This window comes from Camelus dromedarius, chromosome 31, assembly GCF_036321535.1.
Source record: "Camelus dromedarius isolate mCamDro1 chromosome 31, mCamDro1.pat, whole genome shotgun sequence".
NCBI lineage: Eukaryota > Metazoa > Chordata > Mammalia > Artiodactyla > Camelidae > Camelus > Camelus dromedarius.
Window position 1 is genome coordinate 9,552,948 of NC_087466.1, and position 23,998 is coordinate 9,576,945.

Here is a 23,998-nt window from a genome sequence, read left to right on the forward strand (position 1 = left end):
TAGGGAGGTACTTTTGGGGGTGATGAAAAGTTCTAAAATTGATTGTGGGGATGATGGTTTTCCAACTCTGTAAATATACTAAAAAAAAAATTGAACTGTACACTTTAAAGGGGCAAATTGTCTGCTGTGTGAATTGTATCTTAATAAAGCTGTTTTTTTCTTTTTTTAAAGTTACCTCGGCTCTAAACTGATTTCTCCAGTTCCTCTAAGAACTCCAAAGCCGCCGGCATCTCCCTGATTAGGGCTGAACTCACTTCACGATCATTTTTAAGGAGCGTTTCCTCAGTACCTGAAAAGGACCCTTTGATGTCCAGCCAAAGCCGTCCTAGGAATTCTAACCTATTTTAAAGAGAGGACTGCATATTAAAAGCTTGGCTTTCCTGGCTAGCTAGGCACCCATATTAACATCCATGTCTCTGTGTTACTATGGCAACAGAAAGCTTTCACTGAGCGCTTTTGGGGTGCATCCAAGGGGCCTGAAACCTGGGTCCTGGGGGTCTCCAGCCTTCTACCCAGCACACCCCAGGCACTGGCTGCCTCGCTGACGGACGCTGGAGGAAGGGCAGCCTGGAATCAGGTGAATCTGGGAAATCTGAGGCACATCAGGGTTCACACTCCCTGCTGGTCTGCTGGCCACCCTGAGTCACCAGCACCACACAGGAAGAGGATAGGGTGTTGGTCACATCTCTCAGAGGCTGCGATCTAAACCAGCAGCTCGAGCCCTTAAGCCAGTCTCCACGTCAACATGACCATATTTTCAGGCAGGTGTAGGCAGTTTCTTCAGCCCAAGAGAGTAACACGGCTCGAAAGCTTTCATTCAACAGCTAGGGGGAAAGGCTGCTGGTGACTGGTATTTCTTAGCTATTTTTCTATGCACATCTAGTTTTAAATTATGAAATATTTCAGGCATCCAGAGGGCACAGATAATACCATGGGTACCTGTGTGCCTGCCACCTCGTTGAAGAAATAACATAGCAAAATTTTTTTTAAGTTTCAGTGTTTTTTATGATCTCCAAAACATCAAAACATAAGACCTCCGCACAGAAAACTACAAAACTGCTACTGAAAAAAATTAAAGAAAACCTAAATAAATAATGGGCTCTCCCTTCTTTAGGGGTTAGAAAGACTCAGCACAATTGCGCACAGGTGGTTTTGTTTTTGTTTTTTTCCTTCTTGTTTATTTGTGCCTTCTGTTACATCGGTAATAATCCTGTCTCACTTTTTGGAAATAAAGTCATTGGTTATCGAACATGAAAAAAAGCAGTTAACTTTTTTTTTTAAGTAAGATATAGGGCTTCCCCTGTGACTGTTCTGAGAGCACTTATTTGCATGGCTGAGATCCATTCAATGGTGAAAATCAGTTTTACACAGATTGACATGAGACACATCCTGAATCCAGTGCATGAGACATCATCAGCCCAGGGACACCTACATACGGTCTCCAAACTCTGTCTCTTGGGGACACCACAAACTGAGCCTGCCCCTACTGGGCCTGCATGGGAAGGATTAATCAGCCGTCAGGGAGAAGGAAAAAAAATCCAGGCAAAGAAATAGGAAGAACCTGTGAGTGAGGGGAGAGAGACCTGGTATGGGTATATTTGCTTTTAAATGCCGTTGAGTCATTCTGAAGCCGTCTCAATGTAGCCTCACGTTGGGGAGTTTTGTGTTTCCGTAGCAATAGAATTCGACTCAGCCAGGAGAAGGCACTTGACTGCTGTTTCTTAAAGATGCATAAGGGTTTTTTTTATTTTGTTTTGTTTTGCATAATGGACACATTTCCCACGCAGCCACTTTCCAGGGTCTTTGTCAAGTGTCAAGGTAAGCTTTTCGAAAACTCTTCCGTGGACCGCAGGGGAGGCAATTTCTACCCAATACAGAATGCTTAAGATGGAAAAAGCCAACTTTTGAATATCACTTCGGGGACATATTTTGTGCATTCAACGCAGCTGAATGCAGACCAAGCAGAGGTAAGAAAATTGAGTGGAATCTCCTGACAAGGGGATTGAAGGAAGTGATGGGAGGTGAAGTGCTGCCCCCTGGTGTCCCCAGATGGTAGTGCAGTCATTTGCCGAGATGGTCTTCTGTGTGTTATTTCCCCGTGTTCCCTACCACAATCTCCCGCACATTTTAAAAGACTTCAATAGGGATGGCAACCTGGTAGCCCTCTGTAACCAGTGGGCAGACATGCCAACTGCTTTAAAATCTAGGCCTGACGTTTCTGGTGAAAAACTGGAAAAATCTGTCAACTTTTGGGCTGCACCCGGGCATAATAAAGGTAGGCTGGAGCAGAGAAGCTGCTGCCCACTCTGAACAAGGGTTCCCCCTTTCTCCACACTCCCCACCTCTCCCCAGTGTCTCACACCCAGGCAGTCTTTCATTAAGGGTTCTTGTATCGCTTCTGGATTGGCTACCAGGGTCTAAGCTCGTGAGAGAATTTATACTTGGCGTTCCAAGAAGGACTGGACAGAGGATGGTGCCTTTTAAAGCAGATGATCACATCACCTTATTGCCTGGGAGAGGGCAGAGGTCCACAAGCTCCTTGATACCCAGCTTGGCGACGGACGGTAAGTGCCCAGCTCAAACTCCATGTTTGGTCCTGCTTCTAATCTTTCTTATTCAACTCGACAAAATTTCTCAAGCATCTGCTAAGGGCCGCACTCTGTGCCAAGAGCTGAGGGTTGTGGGGGAATGGGGCCAGTGATGAGGTATAAACGGGGGCCCAGCGGGCAAGGGCCAGAGCTGTGGGGTCCCTCACCTTGCCACGTCCCCTTCTCTGGCCTGGGCGCTTCCCTTCCTGCTCTGGGTCAATGACTTCCCTAAACCCGAATCAGACTGAGACCATGACAGGACACTGGGTTCTCTTTCCAGTGGTTGGAGCAGCCTGCAGCTTTGAAAGTTTCTCCCGCAGATAACTGCAGTGATGACTTGGCATCTTGTCTAGGAATAATGGCAACAGTGGATCGTTGGCAAGTGTTTGCTCTATGCCAGATGCCCTCACGCATGCCCCCGTGAGCAGGTGCTGTCATCGCATTATCCTCATCTTACAGAAAAGCAAAGGGAGGGTCAGCGAGGCCAAGTCACTTGCTGCCTGTAACTCAGCGCACAGGTAGCAGAGCTGGGATTTGAACTCCATCGGTGACCCCTACAACCACCACCTGGTAGTGGCTCCCAGTGGGGACGGGTGTCACAGAGGACGGAGGTCAGACCTGCAAGGGCCAGTCCTGCAAATCCCAAATGAGAGGGTGAAAGTTAGGAAGGCTGTTGGCCCCCATTTTACAGACAGAGAAACTGAGGCTCGGAGTCACTGGCGAGTCAAGGGCACACAGAGCAAAGGTGACAAAGTCTGAATTGGAACCTGGTCTCCCAGTCTCCGGCATCTGGACTGCTCCCAACCTAATGTCAGCATTTCTGGGCACGTCCTGGATGTTTAATTTCAATCTTTGTGAATTAAGAGGGAAGCTTCAGCTCTCTGCTTCAAGGGAAAAAAAAAAAAAAACTCTGTGGGAAGCAAGGGGACCAGCCAGGCTCTTCTTGAAAGGATGCAAATTACAAAGGCAGGAGGAATAGAGAGAGGTGAGAGACAGGGCAGGGAGGGCCACCTGGCAGCACAGAGAGGAGGCTGAGAACACGGGCTGTGAAGTCAGACCCACAGGCTGGAGACAGGAAGGCATCAGCATCCCCATTTGACACCCAAGGAAACTGAGGCCGGGGAGAGCGGCCCTGGCTGAAACCGAGGGCTAAATCCATTCCACCTGCCTCCACTAATCAAGGTTGTTTTAAGACTTGCACGTCCTCCGGGCAGCACGGAGCTTAAACAGGAAGATATTTGCCCGTATTGTTTTCTAGAAACTTGGAGTCAGCTGTGTCTGGTTTGAGCTAAGCGGGTGAAGATTGGCTAGAACCACCCATCCTTAAACTGGACATGCGCAAGGACCCCTGGGCGCCCTTTTGGAAGGTGCAGAGGGCTATGGTTCATTTACATCTGTGCTAAATTCTCACACCTTTTCCCAATCACCGTCCCCACCCTCTCCCTGCCTCCTATTGCCCCACTGCTTTGTTCTTCATCCCACAAACACCCTGGGCCTTTGGAGAGGAGACCTTAAGATTTGTTCTCCAGTCTCCTTGCTCGGCTGCCTTGCAAGATGTTGTGGAACCCAAGTTCGTGTGCCTGATACAAGGTGAGGCCAAACAGAGACGTCGAAATTTGGAGCAGAGAAAATTTTATTGCGGGGCTGTGCCAGGGAAACAGGCAACCTCGAAAGACCAGGACTCCTCGAGGGTTTTCAGGCAAGAGGTTTTTGTTGTTTTGTTTTTTAAGTTTTAAAGGTAACTTTTGGGGTGAGGGCTGCAGGGTGCACGACTTCCTTCTGATGGGTGGATGGTAAGGTAACGGGGGAGGGTGAGTGTTCCAGGAATCTTGGGCTCAGTCTGAAGTCCCCCCTCCTCCACCTGGTGGGGTGGGGGGGTTTCACCTTAGTTCCCATAGGAAAACTCATATATATCGGAAAGGTGCATTGCAGGGCCAGGCGAGGAGAACCAGTGACTCGAACTCCCGGAGGGTTTTGGGGAAGAAGTTCTTAAAGGCAAAATTTGGGGTGAGGGTTGCAGGGTGTATGATTTTCTTCTGATGGATGGGGTGGGGACTGAGGGAATGGGGAGGGGCTCCAGGAATCTGTGCTCAGCCTGAAATTACTATCCTCCACCTGGGTGGGGGCCTTAGTTCTGGCAGAAGAACTCAAAACACTGTTATGTCTTCTCCTTAAGAAGGAACCAGGACCCTGTCCCAAGGCTGCATTCCCTTGTCTCTGCCCCCCTTCCCTTCCCTGTTTGAATCTGCCCTTTGGAACTCAGGGAAGGTCAAGGAGGCTGAATGAAGCCTATTTCCTACAATAAAAGAAATGGGGATCACAGAAGGGACTTGTACCAGGGAGGGACCCACAGGGTCCTGCTCTTTTTCCAGAACTAGGACTCCGTTAGTGGCTTCACTATTGTTTTCTTGACCGTTCCTCCTTTGTTTCTGCCTCCCCTCACTCCTCTAATTAGTAATTGCTTGAATCCGCCCTTTGGAAATCAAGGAAGGTCTAGGAGGCTCATTTTCCTACTGAGACAGGAGAGGAGGGAAGAGGGCAGAGCACAACCATTAAAAGAAAGATAACAGCAATTAGCACCAAGATAGCGGCAGACTCAGATCCCAGGAGAACTTGAGCTTCATCACAGGCTCATTGTAACCCATTAGCAGCTAAATGACACCCACAGGTGCCATGACACTTTGAAGGCTGACCGTAAAAGGTCAAAAAGTGGGGGATAGCCCAATTTCTAGGAATCCCAGCCCCTTTCCCAAAGTAGTTGGAATAATCCTCCCATTTGTCAGCATATGAAAGTTACCAGGCCCATAAAAACTAGAAACCCTGCTCCTCCTGGCCTTTTCTCTTGCCTTTTGAGATGGCCTTCACTCCATCTGTGGAGTGTGCTTTTCTCTGAATAAACCACTTTTACTCAACTATGGCTCACTGTTGAATTCTTTCCTGCACAAAGCCAAGGACCCTCACTTGGCGGGGGCGCATCCCAGGGACTCACCTGGGACTTGGGACATGGACATCCTCTCGTGCCCTGCCCTTTTCCTATATCAGGACCATATGCCAACTTACAGAGATGACCCAGGGAGAATGGAGAGGATTTTTCTATCAATCTTTGCAACCCACAACCCAGCCTGGGCAGATGTTCCAAGCTTACTAGACACCCTCCTTGATACAGGAAAAACGAATGTAGGGTGAGAGGAGGGCCATGTCCCAGTTCTCGGCTGGTTCCTGGGACGTGCCCCACCAAGTGTGGGTCCTTGGCTTCGCTCAGTAAAGAATTCAAGAGTGAGCCACAGTTGAGCAAAGATAGATTTATTTAGAGAGATACATACTACATAGAGTATAGGCTGTTTCAGGTGAGAGAAAGGCCATGAGGTTGGGAGTTGAGTGCTCAGGTTAAAGTGAAAGTAGGTACACACTCCATAGACAGAGTACGGGCCATCTCGAGGGCATGAGAGAGGCCACGAGGCATGGTGTTGCCAGTTTTTATGGGCTCAGTAGCTTCACATGCCAACAAGTGGAGAACCATTCCAACTACCCTGGGGAAGGGGCTGGGTTTCCCAGGAACTGGGCCACCGCCCACTTTGACCTTCTATGGTCAGTCTGGAAGCTTTCATGGCACCTGTGGGAGTGTCATTTACCATGTTAATATTACAATGAGCGTATAATGAAGCTCAAGGTCTACTAGAAGTCAAATCTCCCGCCACCTTGAGCCTGAAAGCCAACTGGGAGTTGAATCCTCCATCATTTTGGTGTTAATTGCTGTGTCATTCTTTGAATGGTTGTGCTCTGACCCCTTCCCTCCTGTCTCATCTTCACTTCAGATGAGACACACATAGGACGGGATGTCCCCATATAGGACGCCCTGCAGCTTTATCCTTCATTCCACAAATAGCCCAAGCCCTTTGCCTTCAGGGAGGTGGATTTGAGATTTGTTCTCCCATTTCCTGGCTTGGCTGCCTTGCGAATAAATCCTCTGTGTTGAAAACCTCAGTTTCTCAGCTTTTTGGCTTGCTGTGTATCAGGTAAGAGAAACTTGACTTGGAGTCAGGCCTTCTGCAAATCCCAATCTTGAGGGCAAAAGTGAGGTAGGCTGTTTGCCCCCATTTTACAGATGGGGAAACTGAGATTTTGCCCAGGTCACACAGAGTGAAGGTGACAAAGTTTGAATTTAAGCCAAGGTCTCCCTGACTCCAGAGTCTGTACTGCTAACATCTTAATGTCAGCACCCTGGGGCACTTTCAATATTTGTGGATTAAGATGAAAGCTTCAGCTCTCTGCTTGAAGGAAAAAACTTTTGCCAACTGGGAGGGAAAATGCACAGTCTTAAAGTTGAGAACGGTCTTATTCAGGGACATAACAAATTACGGAGGACTATGTAGCCTGGGATCCAGTCTCTCAGCTCTGAAGAATTGTTCCAAAGAGGTAAGAGAGGAGCCAGGATATGAGTTTTTGCTGGTGGGGAAAAATAAACAAGGATTCCCACTAATCCCAAAAACAGACATCTCAGGTTAACGATTTTTAAGTGCTTTTCTATGTATGAGAAGATGCAAGAATCTAGCCTTATTGAAAGTATTCCTTTTGATATGCATCTTATCTAGGGCTTTAGCCCCATCCTGAATTCCCCTAAGGGCACACCAACTATGCTGCTGGCATGGCTGAGGGCAGGCCATTGTTTGTTTACGGGAATGGCAGGTTAACATTCTTTATCCACACTTGGAAGCAAGAGAACCAGCCTGGCCCTTGTCGAGAGGGTGCAAATTACGAAGAGTGAAAGAGGTGAGTGACGGGAAACAGGGCGACACTGGTCGCACAGAGCCGCGGCTGACAGCGGAGGCTGTGAAGTCAGACTAACGTGGTGGAGAGGGGTAAACCATCAGCATCCACATTTTAAACTTAAGGAAACTAAGGCCAGGAGAGGGGCCACGTGGACAAGGAAATCTAAGGGAAAGGGGAGTGGAACCTCCAATTCCAGGCCCGCACTCAGCGCGCCCCAAAACATCTCTGGGAGTTTTCAGCACCGGCTGCTCCCGCTTGACGCCCAGGCCCCGCCCCTCCCACTGCTTATTGGCTCCTGCGGGCACGAGACCAACACAGAAAGGAACCAATGGGAGTGGCCCACGGCGCGTCTTTCCCGGGAAAGGGGAGGTGGGCGCGGGAACCCGGAAATGCGAGCGATAGACAAATTGAGAAAGCCAATCTGCAGCGGCGAGGATGGTGGGCTGGCCAATGGCGAGTCGCCGAGGGCGGGGTCACGGGCCGGCAGTGGAGGTGGGCCCCGGGAGCCCGCGACCAGGGAGACTTCCAGCGCCGGTCAGACCGAGGCGGGGTCCGGCAGCGGCGCGCGGTGAGGAGGGAGCCAGCCCGGGAGGGTGCGGCGGGGCAGCAAGCCTTGGGTGGGGTTCGGGAAGGGGTGGCTCCTCAGAATGACCTTAGTCCAGGCTCCTCGCCTCTCCGGGCCTCAATTTCCCCCTTCCTAGCTAGTAATGGGTGAGATTCGAGCCTCAGGGAACACAGATCCTCCCTGGCCAACGTCAGCCCCGCCGAGGAGCCCGTCCCCACCACTTGGAGGAAGCAGTGACCCACACCCTCTTCTGTACCCCCGTTAGAGCGCGTACCAAGCCTCCTGAGATGTTCTGTTATCAACGAGCCAGCACCCTCATTAGACTGTAACCTTGAGCGTTCGGAACCCTTATCAGTCATTTCTGAGTCTTGGTCCAGAACCAAGAGCAGGTGCTTGGGCCCTGGTTATGAATAAGGTAGAGTGAGGTGAAGATCTGGGCCCTCTGTCCCCAGATGCACTGGCGAGTCCTTCCCCATTCCTCTGTTTACATGTGGGCCCTCTGGGAATTGACTTACTCTGGGCCTTAGTTTCCTCATTAGTAAAGTGGAGCCTACGGCTTTCCTTTGTGGGGTAGTGAGGATTAAGTGAGATAAAGCATGGCCAGCACTCAGATCAATGCCCAGCACACCACAGTTGCCTAATAAATGCTTATTGTTTGCATGATGGTGCTTGCATCCCGGACCTCTCCACTGCCCCTGCCAGCCCCAAGCACCTGCTCCTTGTCCCAGAAGGCAAGCAGTCACCCAGTCTGGCCCACAGCCTGAATTTTTTTTTTTTTTTTTTTCTGAGATGCTCAGACTGCCCAAACTCTAGGTGGGATCCCAGCTGAACAGACCAGGAAAGAAAGGCCGGAGGGGGAAACAGCATTGAGTTGGTATCGGACACCTGGGTGGCAATAAATCAGGCCTCCAAACGGTTGTGCTCATCAACAAATGGGCCTCAGCACTGCCTTAGCCAATCGAGATGTGTGTGTGGTGTCCAGGACCCCCAGTGCTTGGGGTCCAAGGCTACAGATTTGTGGTTAAGGGGGAAGACTTTAAGAGCTGTGGGTTTCTGAACTCAAGTCCTAAGGCCATCACTCACTCACTAGTGAAGGGACATGACCTCTCTGAGCCTGTCCCAGCTGTAGAGTGAGGTGATGATGATGGTAGGATACAGTATACTTGAGGTCCTTAGGATTTAGCAAAGGGCCTGGCCTACATTAAGTGCTTAATAAATACTGGGCTGTGGCATTACTTTCTGCAGAGCCACACCACCTTGGAGGAAGCACCAATCCTCCCAGGTTGACCCCCCCATCCTATTACTCCTCCTTGTCTTGTCCCCACCCTCTCATCATAGTGACTTCAGAGGCACGTAGGTCTCCAAGCCTCAGCTGTAGCCAGAAACATATCCTGAAGGTGTTGGCTCCCCTGCTTTATCGCCTACAACTCCTGTCTCCATGCAGATCCTGCTTCTCTCTGAGTAACTGTGGATATGTGCAGGGGGTCCCCCCTGAGTCCAGATGACACTCACGCCGATGGCTTCAGTGATGGCGGTGACTGAACCCAAATGGGTGTCAGTCTGGAGCCGCTTCCTGTGGGTGGCGCTGCTGAGCATGGTGCTGGGGTCCCTGCTGGCCCTGCTGCTGCCGCTGGGGGCCGTGGAGGAGCAGTGTCTGGCTGTGCTCAAAGGCTTCTACCTGCTCAGGACCAAGCTGGACAGGGGGCAGCATGCCAGCACCAAGTGCACCAGCCCCTCCACGGAGCTCAGTGTCACCTCCCGGGATGCAGCGCTGCTGGTGAGCAAGACCAAGGCCTCTCCAGGTAAGAGTGGCCGTCTCTCAATGCTCATTCACCCCGTGGGTATTACTGTGGCCTGTGTGCAGGGCGCAGGGTCAGCTCTGAGCTCCCAGCCAGACAAGGTGAGAGGTGGCTGAGATGCGGCGCCATCAGTGTGGTGATGGGGAAGCAGAGGGAGCCATAGGAGCACGCCAGGAAGGCTCTCTGGAGGAGGGGATGCCTGGGCTGAGATGTGAGTGCAAGGAGAGGTGACCCAAGGGACAAAGCATGAGTGGAAAGTGTTCCAGGCTGAGGCCAGAAGGTAATTAACAGAGCCCTGGGCACTTAAGGAACTAAAAGGCAGGTGTGGCCGGCACTGGGGGTGGGAGGGCCAGTGGGAAAAGGCCAGCTGTAGAGCAGGGTGGTCTAGCTGGAGCCCACTAGGTTTAGGAATTTTTTAAAAGGCCCAGGGATAGGAGGAGCCCTTCACAGCCTGGGCCTTAAAGGGGCAGAGGCAGGAACGAGCACCTCCAGAAACTGACAATGGCTGGGAGCTGGAAAAGATGCAGGGGGTGGGGTGAGGGAGCTGCAGAGGAACAGCCACTCAGGATGGCTGGTCAGAGGAGGGGGCCGGGGGGCCCAGGTATCGTCCCCACAGTACAGAGAACGGCCCTGGGCCAGATGGACAGTGCACAGCACCCAGCCCCACTGGGCTGCGGGAATGATGCACCCACGTGTACAGTGGGCTGGATCGAGCCCCTGAGGCCCTGGCAAAACCCAGCAGCCCCCCGGCCATCCTCTGCCCCTCCGTGCCCTCCCTGACCGTGCTTCTTGGGCTCTTCTCTAGCCGGTAAGTTGGAAGCCAAAGCCGCTCTGAACCAAGCCCTGGAGATGAAACGCCAGGGCAAGCGGGAGAAGGCCCACCGGCTCTTCCTGCACGCGCTCATGATGGACCCGGGCTTCGTGGACGCACTCAATGAGCTGGGCATCTTCTCGGAGGAGGACAAGGACATCATCCAGGCAGACTACCTGTACACCAGAGCGCTGACCATCGCGCCCCACCACAAGAAGGCGCTGGTCAACCGGGACCGGACGCTGCCACTGGTGGAGGAGATCGATCAGAGGTATTTCAGCATCATCGACAGCAAAGTGAAGAAGGTCATGTCCATCCCCAAGGGCAACTCAGCACTGCGCAGGGTCATGGAGGAAACATACTACCACCACATCTACCACACGGTCGCCATTGAGGGCAACACCCTCACGCTCTCGGAGATCCGGCACATCCTGGAGACCCGCTACGCCGTGCCGGGGAAGAGCCTGGAGGAGCAGAATGAGGTCATCGGCATGCACGCGGCCATGAAGTACGTCAACGCCACGCTGGTCTCCCGCCTCGGCTCCGTCAGCATCAGCGACGTGCTTGAGATCCACCGGCGGGTGCTGGGCTACGTGGACCCGGTGGAAGCCGGCCGCTTCCGCACAACACAGGTCCTCGTGGGCCACCACGTCCCGCCCCACCCTCAGGATGTGGAGAAGCAGATGCAGGAGTTCACTCAGTGGCTCAACTCCGAGGACGCCATGAGCCTGCACCCGGTGGAGTTCGCGGCCCTGGCGCACTACAAACTCGTGTACATCCACCCCTTCATCGACGGCAATGGCAGGACCTCGCGCCTGCTGATGAACCTCATCCTGATGCAGGCGGGCTACCCGCCCATCACCATCCGCAAGGAGCAGAGGTCCGAGTACTACCACGTCCTGGAGGTCGCCAACGAGGGCGACGTGAGGCCGTTCATCCGCTTCATTGCCAAGTGCACAGAGACCACCCTAGACACCCTGCTCTTCGCCACCACAGAGTGCCCGGTGGCACTGCCGGAGGCCACACCCAACCACTCTGGGTTCAAGGAGACGCTGCCCGTGAAGCCCTAATGCTGTCAGTACCCCCCTGATGACAAAGGATGTCCCCAGAGGGGATAAAAATCAAATTTAGCATTCTTAGAAACCTCCTCATCTCCTTGAGCAAAAGGAGATGGATAAGGAACTTAAAACATTCTTGACCTCCAGATGTTTCTTTATAGAAGAAAACTAAATTATTAAGCCTTGTCCCTAAGATAACTTATAATTCAGCCAAGTTATTTATTTCCTTTGGAGCTGGTAACTGTGTGGTATCAGCTGTCTGTGCTGGTGGCCCCCAGTCTGGTAGGGGGAGGGTGCCAGCAGGCTTGGGGGGCAACAGTGTCCATGGTGTGACCAGAACACAGGTTCTGGAGCAGAATTTGCACTAAGGGGAGGAGAGGTGGGGAAGCTGTGGGATGAGGTACAGAGCCAGAGGAAGAACTCCCAGCCTTTCTGAAACTGGCTGAGGGTCTGGGACTCCCTGGGAAGTCGGCTCGTCTGAGGAGAACCTGGTTGCCATCCTTTCAGGTGTCGGCTCCCCCACCCAGCGGTGAGTGCTGTGGCCAGCCCTCGCTGCTAGAGCAAGTGCGAGGTAAGACAGGAATGCTGACGATACTGCTGGTCTGGTACCTTGTTCCGAGGATTCTTTTGAGCCATGGTTGGCAAACTCCAGGCCCAGAGGCTGGCATTTTTCCACATCAAGACTGTTTTTCTATTTAAGAACAGGGACGGGGCTCACCTGGTTTCTTTCTATCAATCAGTGTTTCTCATGCTGGCAGCAACTCAGATCAGATGTTTGAGTCTAGAAGTTCTCTGGGTTTGTCACCCAACAATTAAATCCTGCTGCAAATCAAGTATTAGAAGACAGATGCCATGTCAGTGCCAAACAAGCGTCTGTGATAAGTGTGCCTGTTCTTAGGAACTAAGAAAAAGCTGACCACAGCCCCAACGTGTCCGCTTTAATCCACTTACTCACCTGCCCCACGGCCAGTGTACGGCCCGGCATCCCCTCGGGGAGGCAGACTAGAGTGCCTCAGAGGAGTGGCCTTACTTCCCTAGCAACTTGTAAAAAGAGGAAACATTACGTGTCACACAGCCAAGGTCCCAAATTGTCATCATGGAAGGAGACTGTCCAATCACACGTGGCCCAAGTGCCAACACGACTGCTGCTATCCAGAGTCTGCAGGGCTGGAAACGAGGGGCCCCTTATGCGGGCACCAAGCCAGTGCTGTCTGACGCTGTGCGCACTTTGCGTCTGAATGATGGTGACTGTCTACCAAGTGCCGTCTGACTTGAGAAGTCACAGCCTCACAGGGATGAGGTCACTGTTCTGACGTAGCAAGTGGTCAGCTGACGGTATACTAAGCACAGAGTAGTTCTGAAAGGTTAAGTGAGACGATGGATGAGATGGCCCCAAATGGTACTCAAACCTTTATAAAAAGTACTTTTGTATGTGTGTGCTGCCGCGAGGTATTTCTTAAACCTTAACTCCTCTCATCTTGCTTTTGTAAGTGCACCGCGGAAGCCTGACAGACGTGTTTGCTCTGTACCATGGGGAGAGATTTGCACTTTATTAGCAAACGTGAAAGATATTATTTTAACAGATTACTGATAATAAAGTATTTTGTTACATAAGTGCCTGAGACTCTGCTGTCTTGTTCAGGAGCTGTTCCTATTTATCCTAAGGAGGGATGCTTTCAGAACCTTTTGCCCTATTTAAATTGTTCTAGGAGAAAAACAGGTGCAAGGTGATGTAATTCAACAAGAAAACGAGACAGAGCTGGCTGGATAAGCTGTCTGCCAAGGTTGACAGGGATGAATTAGTGGTCTTGCACTAAGGAGCAGGCAACTGAAATGGCTCTTCATGTATCTGTTTACGGGGAAACAGACCCACTTCTATGTCCCCAAAAATCCATTTCTAGAACAGTCAACTCCCTGAACCTAAATCAGGTCCCACTCAAGTCCGAAAGGTCCACTGCTGTTAATGAGCCCCTGTGGACATCTGAGCAGATGACGTGAGGTCGGAGGACTGGCAACAAACACAAGAGGACAAAATGGCTCACCTGGACACGGCGCGGCGCGGCCCAGCGCCACAGCGACCTGGACCAGTAAGGAGATGCCTGCGGCTCTTGGGTCCCCGACTGACCCACACCCCCAGGACAGGGAAGTGGATGGCCACTGCAGTGAGCACAGGTTCCTATGACTGAGTCTCAGCTGCTGCTTGAATTCAAAAGTAACACCTAACAAAAAAGTGTTCTGTGCAAGAAAGACGAGGTAGAAGGAACCTACAGATTAAAAGACTTACCCAGGAAACTGGAAGTTTGCCTGGATAGTTGATGACATTAAGGTATTACTGCTAATGTTTGTAGAAATAATGATCAAGGCCACGGTCTCAAGTCCTTAGAGACACGTGCTACGGTACCATCGGGTGAACGCTGTGTCGTCTGGGATGGCCCTCCTTACAGGGGACCTCAGAGGGGAAGGAGGTGGGCTACAAGCGGACAAACACAAAAGCTCAAGGCCAGGCACGTGGGTGTTTGGTTGACTCTTCTACTTACTTGTTTCACGTTTTCCATTAAAAATGTTAAAAAAAAAAAAAAATTAGGTGGAGGGTATAGCTCAGTGGTAGAGTGCATGCTTAGCATGCACAAGGTCCTGGGTTCAATCCCCACTGCCTCCAACTAAAAATAAATAATTTTTAAGGTTTAAAAAAATAGTAAAGTCTGATTGATGTATAAGAAACAGATAAATGAGCTGATTCCCATCACAGGAAAGAATTCCAATTTTTTTTCCCCCAGAGTGCCTTTACAAAGTCAGCTTCCCTACTGACCCTCCTGGAAATGTCACCCTCAAAGCAGTAAATATTTGATGAAAGATAAGGGGCAGACAGGTCAGAAGCTGTTAAGCGTCAAATTGCTGTAAACTGAGGCTGAAAACTAAAGATACCACAGCTGAAAGGATTTCAAAGTGACAATCGGATTTGACTTACAAAAGTTCTATTTACACACCTAGTAGGTAAAGCAAGGGACACTAATTTCAAAATACATATTTGAATCCACATCTGAGTACCATCCGGCGAGTTTTTAAGAGAACTTCAGTTTAATAAACAAAGCTAGATGGGGAGAATTTAAGTTTGCACTTGACATGGTATTTAAACAAAACCAAAGGGCTGAAACTCAATACTTAGACAAAGAACACAGGTCACTAATCACTAGGCAAAGAAAGTGGTCCGTAGCGGACGGCGCACAGAACTCCTACACAAAACAAATGTCACAAATATTCGGCTTTTAGGAAACAAAACAATGGGGTTGACGTGTCGTTTACAAATATGTAATAGAAAAACGCACAGCCCCCTGGAACAAAAATCCATCAGATGTTCTTCATGTGACGTCCCCTCTCCCCACCCCTTTACTAAAATAGGCCATTCTGGTGAGTTACTAGCATCTGCCATTTTGTCTTCTAAAAATTAAAAGAGTGATGGGCACATGTGCTGTGCCAGGTGTAAGAGAGTGTCTTATAAAAAGGGACCAGAGTTGGCCGAAAATATTTGGACAAGTGGGTCTCAAAACTGTGTGTTCGAGTTTCACTTCTGCTTCTCACTCTTGAAACACAAAAAGATCTCGGCAGACTAGACCCTGTGCCCAGCCTGTGGGTGACCGCTACGTCCTCTAGCCCTCAATGTGAGGGAGCACTAAAGCCTCTCTCCTTGGACACCCTCTCCCATCCCACCTAAACCAAAGGAAGGGTGTGGGAGTGGGCAGCACTGGGCCCCGCACACCCAGGGCACAGCCGGGCGTCCTCCTGGCCAGCATGAAGTAAGGCATTTCCCTCCTCTCAGTCCCACTCACTTTCTCAGGAGCAACTTGGCGAAATCGGCATTCGACATCTTGGGTGCCTCAGCCGCTGGGGTGACACCAGCTGGCGGCGGGGCGGGGCCGTTCTCGGCCTGGGTCCCCGCGGCGCTGGGGAGTTGCAGGGCACGAGGCAGCAGAGAGAGCTGGGTCCTCCCCTTCCCCCGCCTGGAAGAGCAAACACTGAATGTACCTTCCGTTCATGAAAATAAGCCAGGACAGTCTTAAATTACCCCCAAGTAAAAGGTGAAACACAAAACATCGAGAAGGATGAGACAAGCCCTGTCTCCCTGACTTTGGCTTGTAGGTAAAAATCATTATAACAAGCTGCCTTTTCCACAGTTTTGGCAAGGGCCACGCCTTTGCAACGCAGTCACGTGGGGTGGATAAAAATGGCTGTGACCTTACAGACCTCACCAAATGAACGCAGTTTTGCTGCCTCAGCCCTGTCAGGTGAGGACATACCTTCTGTCCACATTACAGCTGGGGCTGTGGATCGGCCCACACAGATGGGTTCTCGCTAAAGGGGCTTTAATCACTGTCTTAGAAAAACCTGACCTTAAATAAGTCACCAGCGTACAGTGGCAAACACCAGGGAGGGCCCCACTTCCAGGCTGGCACTCGGTGTAGACTGGCTGCAGACCCCGGTCCCCCGGGGAACGACTGTGAGCACCGCCAGGAACGGCAGGCCTGGCCTTGTGCCTGAAGTCGCAGCACTAACGGGAACCGCGTTCACCGGGGTGCCAGCCGGGACCCAGCCTGCGCCCGCACGCTCGCCACACTTACGCTCCGTATATCTGCCGCGGCACCAGGGGGCCCCCTGGGGCTTTCCTAGCCTCTGGCTTCTCCGGAACTCTCCTCTGAGGAGGATTGCTGATGGCCACTTTGATGACGTTCTCTTTGATGGTCATGCCGTCCATCTTCATGACGGCCTGCGACGCCTGGGATTCGTTTTCGTACTCCACGTAGGCCAGGCCCTGGAAGTGCATGAGCCCAAGCCCGGTCGGTGCTGCAGAGCCAGGACACGGCTTCCTCCCTCCCGTCCGCAGGCCGTCGGGGCAGACACCCCACCCTCGGGTTCCCGCCCCCACCACCGGCACCCTTGTCTGTAGGTTCGTGCCCCTGCCCTAGTCTTCCTCCCTTTTTCTGCAACTGACTGTAATCCACAGAACTTTTTAAGGTCAGTGCATCTTATGCTGGCTCCAGTGAAAAAAAAGGAGAGAGGCCAGCATAAACCTAGCACATGGACAAGGTGGCCGGATCACAAACGAGCCCCGATGTCTCTGTCCCCTCGGGCCGCCCTTACTTCATAGTCCTCAACTCCCGATTAGCCTGGATACACGGGAGCTGGGGTGAGAGGTCAACCAAGCTCTTAAACAGCTACTCAAAATGTGGTCAAAGCTTTCACGAGAGGTTGAGGGGACCACAGGGGGCCAGATGAGGGGAACACCAGCAGCGGAAGACTCGTGACAAGAGGGGTTTGGGCAGGAGAGAGGAGACCACAGAGGGGGCGCCTCACCCCAAGGCCCACAGCCTGGGGGCCACACTGGAGCCCCTGCTAATTCGTGGGAGTTTTTCTTCAAACGCCTTATTCTTTTTAGTACAATGAGTCACAAATGGGTGAACCCGACTCTGAATGTAAGTAGAGCCTAGCGCACCTAGCCTCGCGTGAACTTCTCATCTGCTCCTTAGCAGACAAACCAGAACCCGCTATGGAACCAAACCATCTTTGAAGATGGAGAATGGGGCTCCTGGGCCCCAGGAGATGCAAGCCGTCCGCAGAGACGCTGACCTTGGGCTTGCCGGCCCGGTTGGTCACCAGCCGGATGTCCTTCACAGTGCCGTGAGCCTTACAGATCTCCTCGAGCTCCTCTTTCGTGCAGGAGAACGGCAGGCCCGAGACAAACAGCTTGTGCTTCTCCAGGGCGGTGCTGTACCTGAACACCTGTGGGAGGAGGGAGAGGGAACCGTGACTCGGGCCCAACCCAGCTCCCCATGCTGTAGGCCACGGCCTCGTCCACGGGGCTCGCTCACCCGGCCAGAGCCCAGGGTCGGCCCCAGGTGCTGGAATTGTTAATCCAGTTACCCTGCTCAAGTCACTCAAATTCTCGAAGCCTCCACTTCCTCCTCTATAAAATGGCCAGCATGAAAGTCGCTATTCTTAAGAGTTTGGATGAGGGTCCACTGAGGTAATATGTGACACTTCGCGCAGCCCCCGGGCACTCCTAACCATTCAGCAGCAAGTACCCAGCATACAGTTCCTAATTTTACTGTCATTTGTGAACAGTGCAAGCTCAAAGTACCCCAGGCCTAAGTGAGACCTCAGTTACCAGCTCAGAACGGACCCCAGGTAACACGGAAGTTTCGCTCTAAACAGAAGACGGACGGTCTGCATTTGCTCCGCATCCCCACCGCCGTCCGTGCTATAGCGACCCCGCGTAGAGGCACTGCCTCCCCCACGACAAACCTTGAAGTCGGGGTGCTTGCTCTTGTCCACGCAGGGGGAGACAAACATCGGCCTCCCCTCCACACTCTTGCGGTCCAGCTCCAGTGCCCGCAGGGCCGCCGCCTCTTCTTTGAACTCCACGTAGCAGTAGCCCCGGAAATCGCCACGGTTGCTGAAGATGGGGCGGATCTCGACCACGTCCCCGCAGGCCTCGAAGAGCGGCCGGAGCGCAGCTTCTGGCGCCCCCAGGCTGTAGGGCAGGTTGCTGACGAAGACGGTGACCCCGTCCTTGCTGCTGTCATGAAGCACCTTGGGCATGTCCCTCTTTGGGGCGGCCGCCCGCGCCTTCTGCTTGGAGGGGGGCTCCACGTCCACAGGGCCCGTGTCTTCTTCCAGGTCAAGTCCGACTTTCCCGGCGGCAGGAGGGACGCTGTTCTCCACCCTCCTGCGCTTGGAAGGCTGCTCTGCAGTGTCGGGAGGACAGTGGCAGCGGCTGAGGAGCTGTCCAAGGTCAGCCCCTCCCAGCACTAAGGGCTGGCCGGGACACACCCGTGCACACACCCCGCCCTCCCGGCCCACCCGATAATCCTGCTCCTTCCTGGGTCCCAGATCCCCGGGTGTAAGCGGACTAACTCAGGTGGAAGCGGTAAGACAAGTTCTCATCGTCCACTCTTAATTATAGGAAAGGTCAGAGGGTCTCAAGTCGGGCTGGCAAATTCCAAGTGCAGGGCTGGAGCATGGAGACCAGCACCCCAGGTGACGCTGGAGTCGCACTCCCTGGCCACACGTTGGGAAACAGTCGAAGTGCTATGGTTCCTAAAAACATCCAGTCTTGTCTGTGTCCTTCAACAGAGTTTAACAACATTTCACTCCACCCCATTCTCCCCACTGCCTCCAGGGGGACAGTACTGACACCCAACTGGTTTTGGGCCCTCTGCTTCCAGACTTTTCCATCAATTCCCTACCACTCTCCTGGCAGAGTCAACCACTGCTGGTGTCCCTGATGGGGCGGCCGGGCCACCTGCTGCTCCAGCCTCACTGACCCCGGCACCTGGCCCTCTGTTGCGCATCAGGGCCCAAACTCAGTTCTTTGTTGCTCAGAGAAAATGCCAGACTATTCTGTGCCCTGTGCTTGGCTGACGCTGGCCAAGCAGCCAGTCCCTTCCCTTCTTTTCCATTTGACAGTCCCCAAGGTGCACGTGTTACTCCCGCACCAAGTCTCCCGCAGGCAGCGGACCCCTAGTGCCTTCCTTGGCCTCCTCCACTGTACGCACCTACGTCTCCCCCAGGCCCGATTATGCACCACTGCGGTCACAGGTCCCGTCTGCCTTACGCTGCTCCCCCGGGAGCCCTAAAGGGTAGTGAGCTACCCACCAGCACTCCTGAAGGCCCCAAAAAGATGTGCAAGAAAGGTCAACTGGATGATGTTACTACTTCCCTCTGGCTGACAACTTTGTACTAGATGTTTCACATCCTTCAGCATCTACACAATTTTTTACCTTGACTGATTTTGCTGAAATAAATCTGACCCACACCTGCCCACACCTGAAATGGCAATGGTGACAGAAACACTGGCTAGAAAATTCTACAAGTCAAAACCAGTGGATGGGGCAGGTAGGCTGCCGCAGTGGTGGATGAGGGCTGTCCACGCACGGGCAGTGATGGGACAGGGTGGGTGTGGGGGCTGGAGGTGGGGAAGGGGCACCCACAGGAGGAGGGTGGCGGTGTCCCGCACACTGCTGGGAGTGGAGCGCGAGTGGCCCTGGGCGGGGGTGTCTGTGCGGGGAGGTGCTGGGCACCCACATAGAGGGTAGGCAGGGACGGGGAGGCCGGTGGCACCTCGCAAGCAACTTTTTCTCCAATGGCTCGAGCAGAACGCTCCCCGCGCTGCTCTGCATTGTCTGCAGGGCTGGGGCGTCCCCAGGCAGAGTCCCCCCGACTTTACCTTCCTCATCGTCTCCCCACTCTTTCTCGTCATCCTCGTCCACTTCATGCTTGTCCGCGCCTCTGGTCTTTTTCTTCTTTCTCAGAGATTTCTTCTCGGCCCGAGCCCTCTTCCGCTGTTCAGCCTTTTCTTCTTCTTGCTGGACGAGGGCTGCTTCCTTCTCCGCAGCCTGGAAAACCGGGATGTGACACCTCAGTGGATGCAGCGAGGAGGTGAAGTCTGGCTGGTGATGAGGGGAGGAGGGAGGGGACCAGGAGGACGGCGAGGAGGGGGCCTGCCCTCCCCTGGTCAGGGCTCCTCAGGCTTCCCAGGAGCTGCATCTCAAGTCTGCAAGGAGTCTCACAACATCCCCGGGAATTACCAAAAGGAAAAACCTATAAAACCGGGGCCCTGACTCATTCAGGCATGTTCGTGTCGCAATCACTAGGCTAAACAAGGCTCTTTTTTTTTTTTAAATCTTTTTCATCTATTTTAATAGACTTTAGAGCCAAAATTCCCTCACTACGTAAAGTATTTACTGTTGGGGCTTAAATTTTAAGACAATCTGGAAAGATGATGGGCTTAAATATGGATTCCAACATCTCGTAAGTAATACTGTGGGTAAAAGACACTTCTAAGGAAGACCTCAAAGGCTCTGACAAGCATCAGTCACGCCAGTCAAAACAGCTGCCAGAGGCTCCAGATACTTGAAATCAAGAGCACCATTACCTTAAGTCTCTGCTCATTAACACGAGCTAACCGAGTTTCCGTTTTCTGAACAGCTACGTCCCAGTCTTCTAACGTACCTTCAGAGAAAGAGAAACACTTTCACTTTTTAGGATTTCAAAGGATATAAGATAAAATGCTCTTAATTTCCCCGCACCTCCAGAAGAGATCTGTCCCAACAAACAGAACTACAGAATCAGCTCCCCACTTTCAGAAGATTTCGTTAGTGCAGGTTTCAAGTTTCAGAACTTAAACAGTCCTCCCAGGTGCGCCGAGAACACCCCTTCTCTTTCAGAAGAGAGATCTGGAAACCAGAATACAATCTATTATGGGCTCTCTATGGCAAAGATTATGAGAACATTCTAAAGCTAAACGTACAAGACACCTGGACTAAGACCGAAAGATTTCAAGGACTCCTCAAATGATAGTTTTTTGAGGGGAGGAGGGTGGTAATTGGGTTTACTCACTTACTTTAGAGGAGGTACTAGGGATTGAACCCAGAACCTTGTGTATGCTAAGCATGCGCTCTACCACTTGAGCTATACCCTCCCGGCTTCAAATGATAAATGTTGAGGTGTTTTTCTTTCTTACTTGTAGTTGCTGTCTGGGTGTTTGTTTCCAGTTCTGAAGGGTTCATACCCAAAATCCAGACTAACGCCATGGATAAACTTACTATTTCCTTGGGAAACCAACACTGAGGCTCTGAAATTCAAAAGGGAAGTACACATGGCCAAAGACCACATTTCACCGTTTGCCTCTAGGCACTGCTTCGGTGTGCATGATGCTGGGTGAGCACACGGGTTCTCCTGACCTCCAGGGACCCTCCAGCAATGTCCAGAGACGGTTCCAGCTGTCAGGACCGGGGACAAGGAGTGCTACTGATACCCAGCGGGGAGAGGGAGGCCAGGGATGCGGCTAAAGGCCCCACAAGGCGCATGATGGCCCCACCAGCGTCACGAGGGGTCTGTGCTGGAGCATCGCCACAGAGCATCCTCGCACGTGGACAAAAGCTGCAGGACGACCCCTCCACTGGGAGCACCACTTGGGGGGCGGAGCCATGAACACAGACTGTCCTTAAGCCTAGAGTCTTGAGACCAAATGGCCCCCAGGACAGACCCCAAGCCAGGGGCAGAGAGCTGAGGGTCCCCACCTTCTGTCCTCTCCATGGTGAGCAACACCTCACAGACGTGCTCTGGGTAGTCACTGGTGCACTGGACGGCCCTGTGCAGAGCCTTCCTGCAGTGCTGGGTGTCACCGTGGGCCCTAGGGCAGAAAACACACAGATGGGGCCACCAGGATACCAGGTGGAAGGCACGCGGAGGTGGGGGGGGGCAGTCTTCTCACCATGAACGCCACGGCCCGGAGCTCAGCGCCCCACCACCCCCTAGCTCCCGACAAGATGCGAGCTCTCAGAAACAGCCACGGCTATTCACGTTACCACTTTCAGTGTTTCCTCCTTTTTTCCAGAGAGGCCCCTACTCAAAATGAAGGCTTTCTCCTAAACTACTCCTGCCCTTAGCAAGCAGGTGCCAGTGGAAAAGGCACCTGGGACAGTGGTCAGCGAGCAGCTGTTCTGCCCTCACTGCAGTCACGTGTGCAGCACGTGTCGGGGGTGCCAAGAGCTGGAGGTAACTTGATAAAGCCCCTAGAGAAATTCTAGTCTCACTGTTACAGGGGACTGTCACATTTTGAGCCACATCTATCTGCTCCAACACGGAAAGATACACTGCTTATCACAATAGTTATAAAAAAATTCTTTTAATCGCAACAGTTATGAAACACTACTTTCTCATTTCTGTTTTTAAGAAATTCTATAAATATACTCGAACACTGTAAATATGTACTAGGACAGTAAGAAAAATGTGAAAGAGCGGTGGTTCTCCAAGCGTGATCCGCAGACCCCAGAGGGTCTCCAAGACCCTTGCAGGAGGTCTGCAAGGTCAAAAGTGCTTTCACAACGACACCGAAACATTTATTTGACTTTTTCACCGTGTTGACACTTGCACTGATGCGGTGCAAAAGCTACAGCGGCTCTCAGCGCAAATCAAGACAGTGCACATCTTGTTACTGTTCCGCGTGACAAACGGGACGCACACAAAGCAGCTCCTCACACGCACCTAAGTACGAGGGCTGGGGCAAAGAAATAATCCCTTCCTGTCTGAGCTGCAAGCTGCACTACTTCCTTTCTTCATGGAAGATCATTTTCACTTGAGAGAACAGCTATGTGATAAAAACTATGGTTATGCAGATCTGGGTGTATCGCAGACGTTTTCAGAAATTAATGACGTAAGGCTGTCACTTTAAAGAAAACCACCGACGTGTTTTGTTGCTAGTGATAAAAGTGGAGCTTTCAAGTGAAAATGAGAACTTTGGAAAACTTGAATCTGCTGCTGTGAGTCTGAGAGCTTCCTACTTGGAAGACTCTTCTGCTAAGATCAGTACAGACAGGAACAAATGCCGTGTCTTTATACCAGATAATATTTGGAAGCGCTGCGGGACTGAATGTCCGCACGTCCCACACACACGTGCATGTCACAGAGAGCAAAACAGACCAATGGATATTAACGTAACAGACTGAAAAGTTCACTGATGTGGTTTCAGATTTCACAGTGCAACCGACTACAACGCGCTGAATTCTGCTGTACCATGAAAGAATATCCACAATTATCTGAAAAATACCCTCTTCTCTCTTCTAACCTCCTCTATGTGTGAGGCTGAATTTTCCTTCATTTTCTTCAGTGAAAACATCACAACAGTAGGAATACAGAAGCAGACGTGAGAATCCAGCAGTCTGCTACTAAGCCAGGCTAAAGACACTTGCCGAAGTATAAAGTCATGCCGCTTCCTCACTTCATTATTTTGGGGTTTGGAAAGCAGTCATTTTTCATAAAAATGTTATTTGTGTTCAGTGTAATGGATCTACTGTTGTGAATTTTAAGTGAATAATTTCTTAATCAGGTTTATTTTCTAATATGGTAAATCTTAATAGGTACACTTCACACAAACAAAGCTTTTGAGGGGTCCTCAAATTTTACGAGTATAAAGAGGGCCTGAGACCAAAACGTTTGAGAACTGCCGATCCAGAGGAATAGTCAACGAGCTTTGATGGCGGTCTGCTCTGGGAGTGGGAGTTTTAAAGAAACTTTCACTTTCTATCTCACATTTTTGTAAATCTTCCAGCTATTTTAAGTCGAGTACACATTATTTTTTAAATCGGGGGGAAATATTCAAAACAGAAAAAGAAATGTATTTATTGACATGCAATGTCCAAGATACACTGAATTAAAAAGCTGGTCATATTCTTTGTACCTTCCCCACGTCATAAACACTATTGAAAACACGCCTTTGTAACGTGTGCACTGTGATACCGCACTGCCATTTCCCCTTTACGTGAAGCAGGAAAGTCTCCAAGAATATACCCAAGCCATTAACGGTGGTGGTTTTAAGTAGGTTTGCTGCTGCAGATAAGTTGGGGTTTTCT

General features: G+C 51.6%; 2 protein-coding genes across 4 annotated transcripts in view; one reads left to right on the plus strand and one right to left on the minus strand.

The window, feature by feature from the left end:
• The first annotated feature begins 7,840 nt into the window (after window positions 1-7,840).
• On the plus strand, window positions 7,841-13,205 carry FICD (FIC domain protein adenylyltransferase). Its single transcript, XM_031442928.2, has 3 exons — window positions 7,841-7,926; window positions 9,368-9,725; window positions 10,528-13,205. Exons 2-3 carry the CDS (start codon window positions 9,425-9,427, stop codon window positions 11,601-11,603), a joined length of 1,377 nt encoding a protein of 458 aa, XP_031298788.1. The 5' UTR covers window positions 7,841-7,926; window positions 9,368-9,424; the 3' UTR covers window positions 11,604-13,205.
• Window positions 13,206-14,647: 1,442 nt separating this feature from the next.
• The window catches only part of SART3 (spliceosome associated factor 3, U4/U6 recycling protein), a 31,370-nt gene continuing 22,019 nt past the window's right edge, over window positions 14,648-23,998 (minus strand). For all 3 annotated transcript variants that reach the window (XM_031442926.2, XM_031442927.2, XM_031442925.2), the window contains 7 exons: window positions 21,668-21,780; window positions 20,521-20,597; window positions 19,813-19,981; window positions 17,889-18,331; window positions 17,214-17,366; window positions 16,208-16,398; window positions 14,648-15,589 (listed from right to left, as the gene is read on the minus strand). In XM_031442926.2, coding sequence (XP_031298786.2) covers window positions 15,415-15,589; window positions 16,208-16,398; window positions 17,214-17,366; window positions 17,889-18,331; window positions 19,813-19,981; window positions 20,521-20,597; window positions 21,668-21,780 — 1,321 coding nt within the window. In that variant the 3' untranslated portion in view covers window positions 14,648-15,414. The remainder of the gene's footprint in view (window positions 15,590-16,207; window positions 16,399-17,213; window positions 17,367-17,888; window positions 18,332-19,812; window positions 19,982-20,520; window positions 20,598-21,667; window positions 21,781-23,998) is intronic.